Source organism: Pantherophis guttatus, chromosome 2 (genome assembly GCF_059756535.1).
Source record: "Pantherophis guttatus breed Tessera chromosome 2, ASM5975653v1, whole genome shotgun sequence".
Classification (NCBI taxonomy): domain Eukaryota; kingdom Metazoa; phylum Chordata; class Lepidosauria; order Squamata; family Colubridae; genus Pantherophis; species Pantherophis guttatus.
In genome coordinates this window covers 263,746,137-263,760,753 of record NC_142064.1, presented here as the reverse complement: position 1 = coordinate 263,760,753, position 14,617 = coordinate 263,746,137, and the positions used below count along the sequence as shown (strand labels likewise).

Here is a 14,617-nt window from a genome sequence, read left to right as displayed (position 1 = left end):
GGAGGGAAGGATGGCTGGAAGGAGGGAGGGGGGAAGAAAGGAAAAAAGGAGGGAGGGAGGGAGGAAGGCAGGGAGGAAGAAAGAAAGAAGGGAGGAGGAGGGAAGAAAGGAGAGAGGGAGGGAGGAAGAGAGAGAGAAGGAAGGAAGGAGGGAGCAAGGCAGGGAGCAAGAAAGAAAGGAGGAAAGAAAAGGAGGGAGGAGGGAAGAAAGGTGGAAGGGAGGGAGGGAGAAGGAAGGAATTTAAGGAATGTAAGGACTAAGGAAAGAATTTAAATGGAATGATGTATGGAGGAAAATAAATGACTAGGTAAGGGGTTTGTATTCTATAGGAGGGGCTGATTGTAATGTATCTAAGATGTGCTGGATGGAGGGCGGGGAGTCTCTGTGACCACCCACCTAAGAGCTTGCTGTCATCATTCTTAGGTGAAGAACAAAGGACTTAATTCATGCAATTGCCCGTTTCCTTGATCCCAGCTCTGGAACCATTTTGCTAAGGTATAAAATATTTCAACAGCCAGGTAGAATTCAACCCTGCCTTCCTCCTCTTCCCTTACCTTCGCTGGCTTGACTTCTGGTGGATGCAGCAGGGCAACAGCCTCCCCCAGCTTGACACGTTTCCTGTAGGACCCGCACTTCATTCTCAAGGGCCTGCAGCCTTCTCCAAAGCTCCTGGGTATCTTCGGTGCCAGGGAGACACCCACAGGATTGCTGTGGGAGGTTGATGCGATGGGTGAAAACCACATGCTCTTGATCTGATCCTTCCAGGGTGTGTTCATACTGGCCCCCTCCCCGAGAAGATCCAGGAGGACCTAAGGCCTCTTGGGGAGGTGGGGAGGCACCCTCGTTCGGCGTGTCTTCTCCTGCCACCTTAATTGTGTAGACATGGGAGAAGATGGTCGCATTGGAAGAGATGAGGGGGCGGGGAAGACGTGCCCCCCAGGAAACCCCCAGCCAGCAGAGGAGCAGAAGGAAAGACGCTCCCTTTGAGGGCCTCTCCATGATCATTCAAGATCTGTAAGGAAGGGGACAATAAGGAAGAGAAATAAATCAGGGCTGAATTTGGGAATAAAAGAGGACAGAATTAGAATGGCTAAAGACAACAATCTGCATGGTCAAGGAGCCAAGCACTTTTCTTAGCATGTGTTGGAAGAAATATCCATCTGGTTCAGTTCCAAGCCAGAAGAAAGAAACTGGAAATATGGAGGCTGATTGGAAAGACGGTTTTAATGATGAAGCAGAACCACATATGTTCTGGGCAGCTGACCACATAGAGTTGAGAGTGGGAAGTATTTATACCTTCTCTTGGGCTTTGAACACTTGAACTTCCTGTTCCTGCGCAAGAACATGTATTCTATTGGCTGTTGTCAGACTCCCATGGTGCCATGTACAAATCCTAGGACTTTGTCTGAGCTAAGCTTGGTTGAAGTTTGGCTGATGCAATGAAGGGGCTTGCTGGGCAATTCCTATTGTGGCTGAGGGCTAACCCTACCTTTGTTCAAACCTTGCTGCAGGGAGTAATAGATTACCAACCAGTTCGCCCCAGTTCAGGTGAGCCAGTAGCTCCGATGGTGAGCTGAGAGCGAATCGGTTTGCTCCGACTGTCAGCTGTGCCCTTCTGCCCACCCCTGCGCTATACCTACCTATATTCATTCATTTTTAGCCCAGCTGATAGGCACGGCAGAGCGGATTGCCACGCCTCAGCTGTTCTGAAATGTAATGCGCTTGTGCGGAGCGCAAGCTTGGCATGCGTGCGAGCGAAGTGAGCTCTCTTCTTGCAAAGCGCACGTGTGAAGTGAACCGGTTGTTATACCGGTTGAAATCTACCACTGTGGATTACCAAATCTGTATTTAAAAAAACTGGCCTCAGCTTAGTATCTGCTTGGGGGCAGGAAGCTCAGAGTTTCTGTCTCCCTTAAGATTTTTATTTCTCTGTTAGCGGAAATACTTTATCCTGCCTTTTTTAATATTTCTCAAAAACTTTCATTCTTTTAGGAGAGGGCTGGGTGCTAACCTTCTACACATGGAAACCAGATGGGTTCAGTGTTTTTCAAAGTTGGCCCCTTTAAGAGGTGTGGACTTCAAACTCCCAGAATTCCTCAGGCAGCCATTTTGGCTGAAGAATTCTGGGAGTTGATGTCCAGACATCTTAGCAGTGACATGATCGCAGTGTTCCAATATCTAACGGGCTACTGCAAAGAAAAAGGAATCAACCTATTTTCCAAAGCACCTGAGGGCAGGGCAAGAAGCAATGGATGGAAACTAATCAAGGAGAACTCCAACCTAGAACTAAGGAGAAATTTCCAGACAGTTAAAACAATTAATCAGTGGAACCACTTGCCTTCAGTCTAGAGGTTTTAAAGAAAAGATTGGACAACCAATTGTCTGAAATGGTATAGCCCCGTGATGGCGAACCTACGGCATGGATGCCAAAGATGGCATGCCGCACCCTCTCTGTAGGCACGCGAGCTGTCACCCCAGTTCAACTCTGCTGCGCATGTGCATGCACCTCCCACCAACCAACTGGTCTTTGGGTCTCTGCTGCACATGCACGGGGTGCAGGGTGTGTGCAGGGGGGCGCAAATGCATGCAGGGGGGCATGGGGGGGAGGGCACATTTTGGGGAGGCTGTGCATGCAAGCACGGGGGTGAGGCGCATGTACCGGGGCCACATGCGCATTGCATTTTGGGGGTTTGAGCCAGGGGTGGGTTCTACTTATCTTTACTTATAGTGATCTTGCGAGACCCAGCCACAAATGTGTATGTGTTGGAGTGTATGTGTTTTAATGTTTTAATGTTTTAATGTCTTCTTTTAACTATTGTATAGGATATTGTTGCATTGTTTTATTCTGTTGTGAGCCGCCCAGAGTCCCTTGGGAGTGGGGCGGCATAGAAATGCGACAAAATAAATAAATAAATAAATACTACCGGTTCACAATGGGGCCAGGCGCAAGCACAGAAGCGTTTTCATGACATCAGGGTCAGTGGGCGGGGCTTCTGCCGGTTTTACTACCAGTTCTATAGAACCGGTGCGAACCAGAGGCAACCCACCACTGGTTTGGGCGCACACTTTGGGCACTCGGTCCAGAAAAGGTTAGCCATCAGTGGTATAGGCTTTCCTTCTTGAGCATGGGGTTGGACTAGAAGACCTCCAAGGTCCCTTCCAACTCTGTTGTTCTCTTTTTCTGACAACTTTGAAGAATGCTGATGGTTCAGATCAAACTAGCTTGAAAGAGGCAACTCAGGTGATGGGAGCCTGGTTTCCAAAGTTTAGGAGAATGGATGAATTGGAAGTAGAAGGAACCCAATTCACTGGTTGTTATTCTTTAAGAAAGCCACGCCATTGATCAACAAAGGCACTTATTTTTATAGACAATTAGCCCAGCTTGGAGATAGGAAGGAACAGGCAGAACCTCTGTCTCTATCTTTGTGAGCTCTCTGATAAGAAGGAGAAAGTAAACTATGGGGAAAAAAATCCATTGTTATACCAGGACCCCTCAGAGCGATACTCAAGAACTTCCACTATTTGGAATTTTTGAACTTATCAGACCCAAACACCCCAATTTTACAAAAAAAAACCCACCCCACCCTGCTTGCAACTGAGTATATCTTAGATATTATCTTCATAATTCTTAGTCCCTTCCGTTATGATTTGAATTATTAAGTTTTCACCAGTCTTACTGTGAATCTAATTGCAGATTACTCACAAAGAGTAGAGAAATCAATTTACTGAGGACAAATACCAGAATGGACTCTCCTTGATAAATAGAGATCATTGAACTATATGTAGTTTAGGCAAAAAATTATTTCTGGTACGAAGTATTAAAATGTGTCCTTTCTTTTTCCCTCGCCCTTTCACACTTTCATAGAGGTTGAAGGAACTCAGTAAATAAAGGAGAATATGTGTAGCTCAGGGTTGAAATGAAGGGTCTTTGATCTCTGAGCTTGGTTTAGAGCCAAAAAGAGATTAAAAAGACCATAACACCTCCCAAGCAGCAATCAACCCATAGATGAGCACAAATTAACACCAAGATTAACAAGTGACTAACAATCAAGAAGTAAACAATAATGCAATTGTTAGAAGAAATATCCTTCTGGGTTCAGCTCCAAGTGGGGAAAAAGACACTGGAAACATGGAGACTGCTTGGAAAGATGGTTTAATGGTGGACAGGATTACATGGCTTGAGTTCCTGAACAGAAAAGGGGCAGAGATGCTGTGAGTCCCCGGGTTTTATGCCCTCTCTGGCTTTGAACTTCCTGGGGCCCAGAAAGAGTATCCTGATTGGTTGTCAGACTCCCAGGGGGTGGGGGTCTTAGCTAGCCTTGCTGGCTGATGCAATCTTCCCAGGTGCCATGTGGTGAGTTTCTGTTGTTAGATGGGTCCTATTGTGTTACAGATGATGGTCATTGACAAAGGATTGGGTTTCTGCCTCTGGCCCATTGACAAAGGGTGGGGGGGGGGGAAGAAGGTGGGAGCTGCTTTGTCTTTAAAACATGCTTCTCCATTTCTCATCCAGGGAAACATAATATTCTGCCTTTTTAATATTTCCTAAAATATTTCATTCTTCTAGGAAAGGGGTGGGTGCTAACTTCCTACACAATCAAGCAAGCTAACAATAAACAGCCCAATGAAAGAACCACCAAAACCACCAACATCGACAGGGCAAGTCACTGGAATATAAATTGAGAGCAAATCCCACTTCTTGCTAGTACTGATTATGTTATCTAGTTTGGGTAATGAAACATCTGCAAGAAAACAAGCAAGCTCAGAGAGCACCAAGAACCCTTGAAATCCAATAATAAAGAGATTAGGGGCCTAGTTTTCAAACTTGCTTTTGCAATGGCTCACTACCAGCTATGAAGGAAATTAGGAAGTATGATGTGGCTATCACCGGTGGCATTGATGTGGGCAGCAGGAATGCGAGCAGACCCCATGACGCAGATCCCACAGCCCTCTGCCAAAGCGGGAAGGTGAGGAAAGCGTAATGGCCATGAAAACACACCCAACAGGATGTTCTGAAACACAACTGGAGACCAGCCCTGTGAGAATCAGATATGAACCGAGAAGCTGGCAATAGAGAAGAGGAAACGGTATAAGATTAAACAGGGTAGAGGGACAGTACCAGCATCTCTTTGAAATGTCCCGATTTCAGGGGCAATAAGGAATGGATTAAAAATTGTCTCAAGTTGTACAATTTCGATCCTTAGAGTCACCTTTTCTAGGAGTGAAATCTTCCACGGCAACAATTCACAGGTATTCTTTGACTTACAATTGCAATTAAACCCAGAATTGCGGTCATAAGTCATTGTGGTCGTAAATCGAGGCATTACAAATAGTCCTCAATTTACGACTGTCATTGAGCCTGGAATTACGGTCATAAGTCATTGTGGTCGTAAATCGAGGCATTACAAATAGTCCTCAACTTACGACTGTCATTGAGCCTGGAATTACGGTCATAAGTCATTGTGGTTGTAAATCGAGGCATTACAAATAGTCCTCAACTTACGACTGTCATTGAGCCTGGAATTATGGTCATAAGTCATTGTGGTCATAAATCGAGGCATTACAAATAGTCCTCAATTTACAACTATCATTGAGCCTGGAATTATGGTCATAAGTCATTGTCATTGTAACTCGAGGCATCCCATAACCAGATCTGATTATTATTATTTTTGCATTTTTTTGTGGGAATCATTAAGCGAACACCATGGTCATTAAGTGAGTCCATTTTACCCAATGGGCAATTTTAGCCAGAAAAAAACACCAGAAATCTGCAAAGAATGTCAACAAATCCTGGTTGAAAAACCTTGCAAAGGTTGAGTGCCAAACTCTCAAAATGTGGACCATGTGACCACAAGAGGGCACTGTTGTTGTGACTTAGAAATTGGGTCAAAGTAGCTTTTGGGGGGGGGGGTTCCGTCATAACTTTGGGAGTTGCTAAGTGACTGGTTGTAAGTTGAAGACTACCTGCATAAACCAGAGTTTACATGACTTCCATTTGTACATTTGACGGTTGTAAATGTGAGGACCGGTTTTAAATCACTTTTTAAAGTGCCGTTGTAACTTCAAGCAGTCACTAAATGAGTGTCAGGACTTTGTAAGTCAAGATCTACCTACATTTTATTTATTTATTTATTTTTCAATTTATATACCGCCCTTCTCCCTAAGGACTCAGGGCAGTGCACAGCCAGAATTAAGAACATAAACTACAAATATTAAGAACAATTAAAATATATATAAATTTGGCCCAAAAATTTAAAAATCACAAACCAATTAAAACATTTAAAAAATTTAAAAATTTCTTCTTAAACCAGCCTGGCTTGCTGGAAAAAGTGGGTTTTAAGGGCACGGCGGAAGGCACTGAGGTCTTGGATTCTCCTTATCTCTGGGGGCAACTGATTCCAGAGGGTAGGTGCTCCCACAGAGAAGGCCCTCCCCCTGGGGGTCACCAGCCTACATTGTTTGGCTGATGGCACCCTGAGGAGGCCCTCTCTGTGGGAGCGCACGGGTCGATGGGAGGTCGTCGGTAGCAGCAGGCGGTCTCGAAGATAGCTAGGCCCTATGCCATGGAGCGCTTTAAAGGTGATAACCAACACCTTGAAGCGCACCCGGAAGACCACCGGGAGCCAGTGCAGCTCGCGCAGGAGCGGTGTTACATGGGAGCGCCATGCTGCTCCCGTCACTACCCGCGCTGCTGCGTTCTGGACCAGCTGGAGCCTCCGGGTGCCCTTCAAGGGGAACCCCATGTAGAGAGCGTTGCAGTAGTCAAGGCGAGAGGTGACGAGGGCGTGAGTGACTGTGCACAGGGAATCCCGATCAAGAAAGGGCCGCAACTGGCGATTTGAATCATGTTCTGCGTCTTCTTTTCCAGATAAAGATCTATGACAGTAAGACCTTAAGTGGCTGAAGAGAAATTTAATTACAGGCAGTCCTGACTTATAATCACAACGGAGTCCGAATTTTCTGTTGCTAAGCTAGACAGCTTAATGAGTTTCGCTCCGGTTTAGGACTTTTCCTGCCACCGTTGTTAAGCGCCTCACTGCAGTTGTTGAGTTAGGAACACGGTTGTTAAGTGAATCCGGCTTCCCCATTGACTTCGCTTGTCAGAAGATCGCAAAAGGAGACTCACGTAAGCCCCGGGACACTGCAAACGTCATAAAACACATGCCCAGTTGCCAAGCATCCAAATTTTGATCAGGTGATTGTGGGGACGGTCACTATTAAAACTCGGACCACACATTTTCTGAATAGTTTTTATCCCAGAGCTAAAATTGCACTCAACAACGAACTAAAGGGCCACCATCAGTGAGCTGTTGGACAGCATTACTTGGTCTGTTGTGTGGATGTTTGGGTGGTTTAGGGGTGGGGAATTGTGGTGGGTGGGAGTGTGTTTGGGGATTGTTATGTGTGTTGGACCTGGTCTTTGGGTGTTAAGTGACTTTCGTTGTATGGGTATACTGTATATACACGTACAATGACAATAAAGTTATTATTATTAAGTGTGAAAAGTGACACATTTCTCAGTGCCGTTGTAACTTCAAACTGTCATTAGACTTAGACTTAGACTAATTTTATTGTCACTTTAAATGTACACTGATCGGCATACATTAAAATGAAATTTTGTTGCATACAGCTCTCAAAGGGTCTCCACCTCCAGTGTATACTACATAAATATGACAATTAAATAAATAAACAAACAAACAAGCAATTAAATAAATATTATGCATATATCCACATACCCACATATATTATATGACACAGAGAAACAACAAAGTCTAGTTCGGATGTGTATATGAACATGGTGAGAAAAAGGAATCATTAAATGAATGTTGTACACCGAGGAGTAACTGTAAGTAGCATTGCTGCCTGTCCTGCAGTTACAGCATTCAAAGAACTAGAGCCTTGCAAAAAGTCTGTCGGCGGCAGTTGTACTCTAAATTAACCTTTGTCATATAGAGAACTGACTTTACCCTCCCTACTCTCCGTTATATGCACACAATTCAGATGAATGCACTTCTGGCATCTATGAAACCAACATCTGAGCTGTGGAGCGAAGCCTGTACTATATCTCTGTATCTTTGTTCCAGCTGCTGGCTTGAAGCTCGATAATTGTCTAATCCACTTTTCTGGCCTTCCCTTCATTCCTTTCAAGAGTTGCTCCATTATTTATTGGGAGTAATAAAATGCTTATTATCCTTATGTTTTCCTTATGTTAAGGGAATCGCTTCTCACAGAAAGTCTAAGCTAGACAAATCAAATTCTCCCTGGCCTAGGTTCTTCCTTCCTTCCTTCCTTCCACCCTCCCTCCCTCCCCTCTTTCTCCTTCCTCCCTCCCTCCCTCTCTCTCTTCCTCTTCTCTTCCTCCTTCCTCCCCCTCTCTCCCCTTTTTCTCCTTCCTTCCTCCCTCCCTCTCTTCCTCCTCTCTTTCTCCTTTCCTTCCTCCCCACTCCTTCCCCCTTTTTTCCTCCCTCCCTCCCTCCCTTCCCCTCCCTCCCCTTTCTCCTTCCTTCCTTATTTCCTCCCTCCCTCTCTCCCCCTCCCTCCCCTCTTTCTCTTTCCTTCATTCCTTCCTCCCTCCCTTCTTTCCTTCCTCCACACTCCCTCCCCCTCCCTCCCCTCCTTCTCCTTCCTTCCTCCCTCCCTCCCTCCCTCCATCTCTTCCTCCTCTCTTCCTCCTTCTTTCCTTCCTCCCCACTCCCTCCCCTTTCTCCTTCCTCCCTTCCTTCCTCCCTCCCTCCCCCTCCCCCTCCCCCTCCCTCCCCTCTTTCTCTTTCCTTCATTCCTCCCTCCCTCCCTCTCTTCCTCCTTCTTTCCTTCCTCCCCACTCCCTCCCCTCCCCCTCTCTCCCCTCCTTCTCCTTCCTTCCTTCCTCCCTCCCTCCCTCCATCGCTTCCTCCTCTCTTCCTCCTTCCTTCCTTCCTCCCTCCCTTCCCCCTCCCTCCCCTCTTTCTCTTTCCTTCATTCCTCCCTCCCTCTCTTCCTCCTTCTTTCCTTCCTCCCCACTCCCTCCCCTTTCTCCTTCCTTCCTTATTTCCTTCCTCCCTCCCCCTCCCCCTCCCTCCCCTCTTTCTCTTTCCTTCATTCCTCCCTCCCTCTCTCTCTTCCTCCTTCTTTCCTTCCTCCCCACTCCCTCCCCTTTTTCTCCTTCCTTCCTTATTTCCTTCCTTCCTCTTTCCCCCCTCCCTTCCTATTGCTTTTAAAATACAGGTAGTCCTTGACTTACAACAGTTCATTTGGTGACCATTCAAAGTTACAACGGCACTGAAAAAAGGGAGTTACAACCAGGGGTGGTATTCACTCACCTTCGTTATCGGTTTGCAAATGTGAGCGCAAAATGTGTATATATTTATTTCTGATATATAGCCATTATGCTTTTTTGGCCACTATTTTTTATAAACGAGTTTTTAAAGCCGCAAATGCTCACATTTTCAATGCTGAGGTGAATCGGTTGTTAAATAACATAAAGCCCACCTCTGTATAGGACCGAATTGGACAGGTTCCATTTATAGTCGTATGTTAAGGACTATCTGCAAATCGAATACATTCTTCTCTCCCCCCTCCCCATGTGTAGGAATGGTTCTTCTGATTCACCAGCCCAGGATTCTTGCCCAAGGGGATGAATTTTCTCACCACATCGTACACCCAGCTTGAAGGTGATTAAACAGATCTCTGATTTGGAATTGTAGAAAGTTAGCACCCACCCCTCTCCTAGAAGAATGAAATATTTTGAGAAATATTAAAAAGGAAGAATATTATATTTCCCTGGATGAGAAACGGAGAAACATGCTTTTTTAGAGGGAGAAAGCAGCCCCCACCTTTCTTAATAGCCCTCAGCAGATGCCAGCACTTTAGAGATAAAGAGATAGCTAGCTCTATTGATAGGCAAAAATTCCCTGCAGCAAGGTCTGAATAAAGGTAGGATTAGCCCTCAGCCACAATAGGAATTGCCCAACAAGCCCCTTCATGGCATCAGCCAAACTTCAACCAAGCTTAGCTCAAAGAATCTCCTAGGATTTGTACATGGCACCATGGGGAGTCTGACAACAGCCAATAGAATACACGTTCTTGCACAGGAACAGGAAGTTCAAGTGCAAAGCCCAAGAGAAGGTATAAATCAGGGGTGAAATCCAGCAGGTTCTGACAGGTTCTGGAGAACCGGTAACGGAAATTTTGAGTAGTTCGGAGAACCGGTAGCAGAAATTTTGAGTAGTTCGGAGAACTGGCAAATATTACCTCTGGCTGGCCCAGAGTGGGGTGGGAATGGAGATTTTGCAATATCCTTCACCCAGGAGTGGGGTGGGAATGGAGATTTTGCAATATCGTTCCCTTGGAGTGGGGTGGGAATGGAGATTTTGCAGTATCCTTCCCCTGCCATGCCCACCAAGCCATGCCCACAAGCCACACCATGCCCGTCAAGCCACACGCACAGAACCGGTAGAAAAAAAATTTGGATTTCATCAGCGGTCTAAATACTCCTCACTCTCAACTCCATGTAGTCAGCTGCACCAGAGAACCATCTTTCCAATCAGCCTCGATGTTTCCAGTGTCTTTCTCCCAGCTTGGAAGTGAACCAGATGGATATTTCTTCTAAGAGAATGAAACAGTCTGGACCATGCTTGGGTCCCCAGCTTTCTGATTTGCAAAAAGAAAAGCCCATCTTCTCCCTAATTTTCCCTTCTTATTTTTCTTGTTGGAGACGCCATTCGCTTTTCTAACTGCATGTTGCAGGGGAACCCCCAGCTTTAAATCTATTTTATCGGTCTCGTTCGTGTGGCTTTCTCAGCAGTCTCTCGTGCAGATGTTTATGGGGTGAAGCTTTTCAGAGCAGCAGAGGAAAATATTTCTGGTTAACCACACAGCTAGGATTCCTTTGTTAAATGTCCGTGTTGTTTCCACATACATGATATGGCGGTGATTAAATTATCAGCAGGGAAGACATATGTCACACTTTAAGTGCTGGGAAAGTGATTGGGTGTCCCCCCGGGGCTTTGCAATTGGTCTGAATCAATGGGTTTTTTTAATCCACACTGACCTCACTTAAATGCATTATGTATGTCTTTACCCCAAGGAATAGACGTGAAGATTAAAACCAGACTTTTAGAATATATACATTGTAAGCCTCTGGTTTTAATCTTATCTTTTAAGGGATGCACTGCGTGGTGGTAAAAACTTGGTCGTTTGTTTTATTTTATTTTATTTTATTTTATTTTATTTTATTTTATTATTTATTCATTTTATTTTATTTTATTTTATTTTATTTTATTTTATTTTATTTTATTTTATTTTATTTTATTTTATTTTATTTTATTTTATTTTATTTTATTTTATTTTATTTTAAAATAAGTTCCCTGAAAGGAGCCTGGATAGCTCTGCAGACAAGGCACTGTAATTTAACACCAGCTGCCTGCAATTAAAGTAAATTCGAATCTCGCCAGGCTCAAGGTCGACGCAGCCTTCCATCCTTTCTAAGGTAGGTAAATTGAGGACCCAGTTTGTGGGGGCAATAAGCTGACTTTGTATAAAATATACAAAAGCATGAAGGCTATTGCTTAACGCACTGTAAGCCGCCCTGAGTCTCCGGAGAAGGACGGCATATAAATCAAATTTAAAAAAATAAATAAATCAAGAGGCCTTTCCTCCATGTGGGATGCCTTCCAATTCTTTGATCCATGAATTGCTGCTCCGTTGCCCACATATTTCAGATTGTGCCAATCACTTTTGTAGACAAAAGTGTTGCCAAAAATTGACCATTAGATTGTGATGGGAGGCGCATCTGGCATTCATGTGATAGGGACTTAAAAATACTCTGGCGGAGACCACCGACCATGGAGGCCGGCCTGAGCTGGCTTATGCCTGTAGGTAAATTTCTAACATCTTCCTCATAAAAATAAACAGAAGAAACCAACAGCGGTGGAAAGGATGTTAAGGTTCTGCATCAATGCAGAATGTGCTGTTGGGGCTCAGGCGTGCCTTCCAGATCCTTGGTCTGATGGTGAAACTTTCCATTCACATTTTCCCTTGACTACCAGCTTCTCTGTGGCAGCAGCTGGCCCTTGGAAGCTGTATGCCATTTTCCATTTCCCAGAATGCATCAGAGAGGTTCACATTGTGAGAGGCAAAGCAACATTGTGAGAGGGAAAATGCAAGGGACAACCTGTTTCAGGAAGCCAAAATTCTGCTTTAGTATTATGGGTCTGCATCTGTTCTGTAAAAATCAGACTTAAGAAATATTTTGGCTTTCATCTGTATGGGAAGTTTTCTATCATCTCAGAGTTCCAAATCTCTAGTAAAATTCCCTTCTAATGCTGTCTAATCCAGCTTGATATGGGCACGTCAACCCACCTCACTGAATATTAGGATAAATAGTATTCTATCACTATTCCTTCTTTGCAGGGGTGGGTTTCACAAATTGTTGCCACCGGTTCGCCCCGCACGTGCCTTCTGCATGTGCCCGGCCTTCCGCATGCTCGCTGCGTGCGCGCACACCTTCCGCGCATGCGCCCAAGCTTCCACGCATGTACTTTACTTGTGCGTGCGCCTTTCACGCATGCGCCCAGCCTTGAAAACGTGGCTAAATAGGACAGCATTACATCTGGGCAGGGGGGTGGGCAGGTGGGCAGGCAAGCCCACCTGCAGTCATCGCTACCGGTTTGCCTGAACCGTCTGAATACCACCTCCGCTTCTTTGCCTCCAAGTCATTCTAATCCAGTGTTTCTCAACCTTAAGAACTGTAAGTTGTGTGGACTTCAACTCCCAGAATTCCTCAGCCAGCTTGCTGTTGCTAAGAATTCTGAGAGTTTGTTTATTTATTTGATTTTTATCCCTACATTATTAAATAACTCAAGGTGTAGAACATACGAAATGCTTCTTCCTCCTCCTATTTTCCGCACAACAACTCTGTGAGGAGAGTTGGACTGAGGGAGAGAGTGGCTGGCCCAAAGTCACCCAGCTGGCTTTCATGTCTAAGGCAGGACTACAACTCACAGGTTCCTGGTTTCTTTGTCAGCACCTTCACCACCACACCAAACTGACTCTCCAAATTGGCCAGATTGGGAAATGCAGCAGCAGGGATTTAGGCTAGATGACCTCTGAAGGGACTTGCAACTTGACACTTCTATGAAAATGTTAAATGAGATTCAAATGTTAAATGAAATTCAAGGTCCCTAAAGTTGTAACTATCCATCCTTTTGTGAGTCTGGGATTGGTGGACCTGTTTCATCATGTACCTCATCTTTCATCATCTACCAAGACAAATTCCTTGTGTGTCCAATCACACTTGGCCAATAAAATTCTATTCTATTCTATTCTATTCTGTTCTGTTCTGTTCTGTTCTGTTCTGTTCTGCTCTGCTCTGCTCTGCTCTGCTCTGCTCTGCTCTGCTCTAACACTTGTTTGCACTTCTCTTCCCAAACTTCATGCCCAAAGTTAATATTTCCACTAGATATAGACCTTTTATTCTGTAGCTAGTAGCTCTAGAAAAGCCATGGTAATTTTTCAAGGTACATATAGATAGTCTTCAATTTACGACCACAATTGAGCCCAAAATTTCTGTTGCTAAGTGAGACAATTGTTGAATGAGTTTTGCCCCATTTTACAATCTTTCTTGCCACCGTTCTTAAGTGGATCACTGCAGCTGTTAAGTTAGTAACAGGGTTGTTAAGTGAATCTGGCTTCCCCATTGACTTTGCTTGTCAGAAGGTCGTAAAAGGGGATCAGATGGACCTTGGGACAAAGCAACGGTCATAAGTATGAACCAGTTGCCAAGCATCTGAATTTTGATCACATGACCATAAGAATGCTGCAACGGTCGTAAGTGTGGAAAACGGTCATAAGTCACTTTTTTCAGTGTTTCATTTTTTTCCAGTGTCTCTTTTTTCAGTGTCGGTCACTAAACGAACTGTTGAAAGTCCAGGACTTCCTGTGTTTTAGCACTCCTGAGATCAGAAAGGCAGAACTGATTCCAGAAGCACATATTTGAAATGTAACTTGAAGAATGCACAATTTAAAAAAAAACCCCAAACAAAACAGGTTCCAACTCTTTGACCAGGATTGTTTACAGTGTATGGTCAAAAAAGTCACAATGGTGGCCAGAATCTTGTGATTAATGCTGCCTCCATATTTATGCACATCGGTACACATCGGCGGTAGCTGGCCTGCATCTTGTAATCTTTCAACAACGCTGTCAAGTACCCCGTTTTTTTCTTTGGGCTTCCTGCCCCACCACACCCCACTTGGAAGCAAAACAAAATCTTGTGTTTATCCAAGCAAAATGCGCAAAAGCATAGATCCCAGATCCAAATTAAACAGCCAGTCCATCTCAATTCGGCTGTAAGCAGTTCTTTGACTCAGGAAACAGAGCCCTCTTGATTAAGAGCTTATAAACAGCCAACGCTAAGGCTGCTCTTCGGATCAAAGCAAACCCAGCTTCAATCTGGATTCCGCCCAGATATCTGTCTGTCTGCCTGCCTGTCTCTCAATTTCAAACTGAATTAAAGACACTTCTCACCCTCCTCCCAAAAGGAAGAGGAAAAAGAGTCACCTTTACAGCTTTCTCTTTTAAAGACCTCAGCTGTCCTTAGCAAGACCCCAGCATGCTTTCATACATTTATAAATGGGTTCG

The 14,617-nt window shown here is 44.7% G+C and overlaps 1 protein-coding gene across 3 annotated transcripts in view; it reads right to left on the bottom strand.

Moving 5' to 3' along the window:
* Positions 1-14,617, bottom strand: part of LOC117663214 (tenascin-X-like) — a 135,986-nt gene that overhangs the window by 103,910 nt on the left and 17,459 nt on the right. For all 3 annotated transcript variants that reach the window (XM_060688297.2, XM_087883979.1, XM_087883978.1), the window contains exon 2: positions 555-1,012. In XM_060688297.2, coding sequence (XP_060544280.2) covers positions 555-1,005 — 451 coding nt within the window. In that variant the 5' untranslated portion in view covers positions 1,006-1,012. The remainder of the gene's footprint in view (positions 1-554; positions 1,013-14,617) is intronic.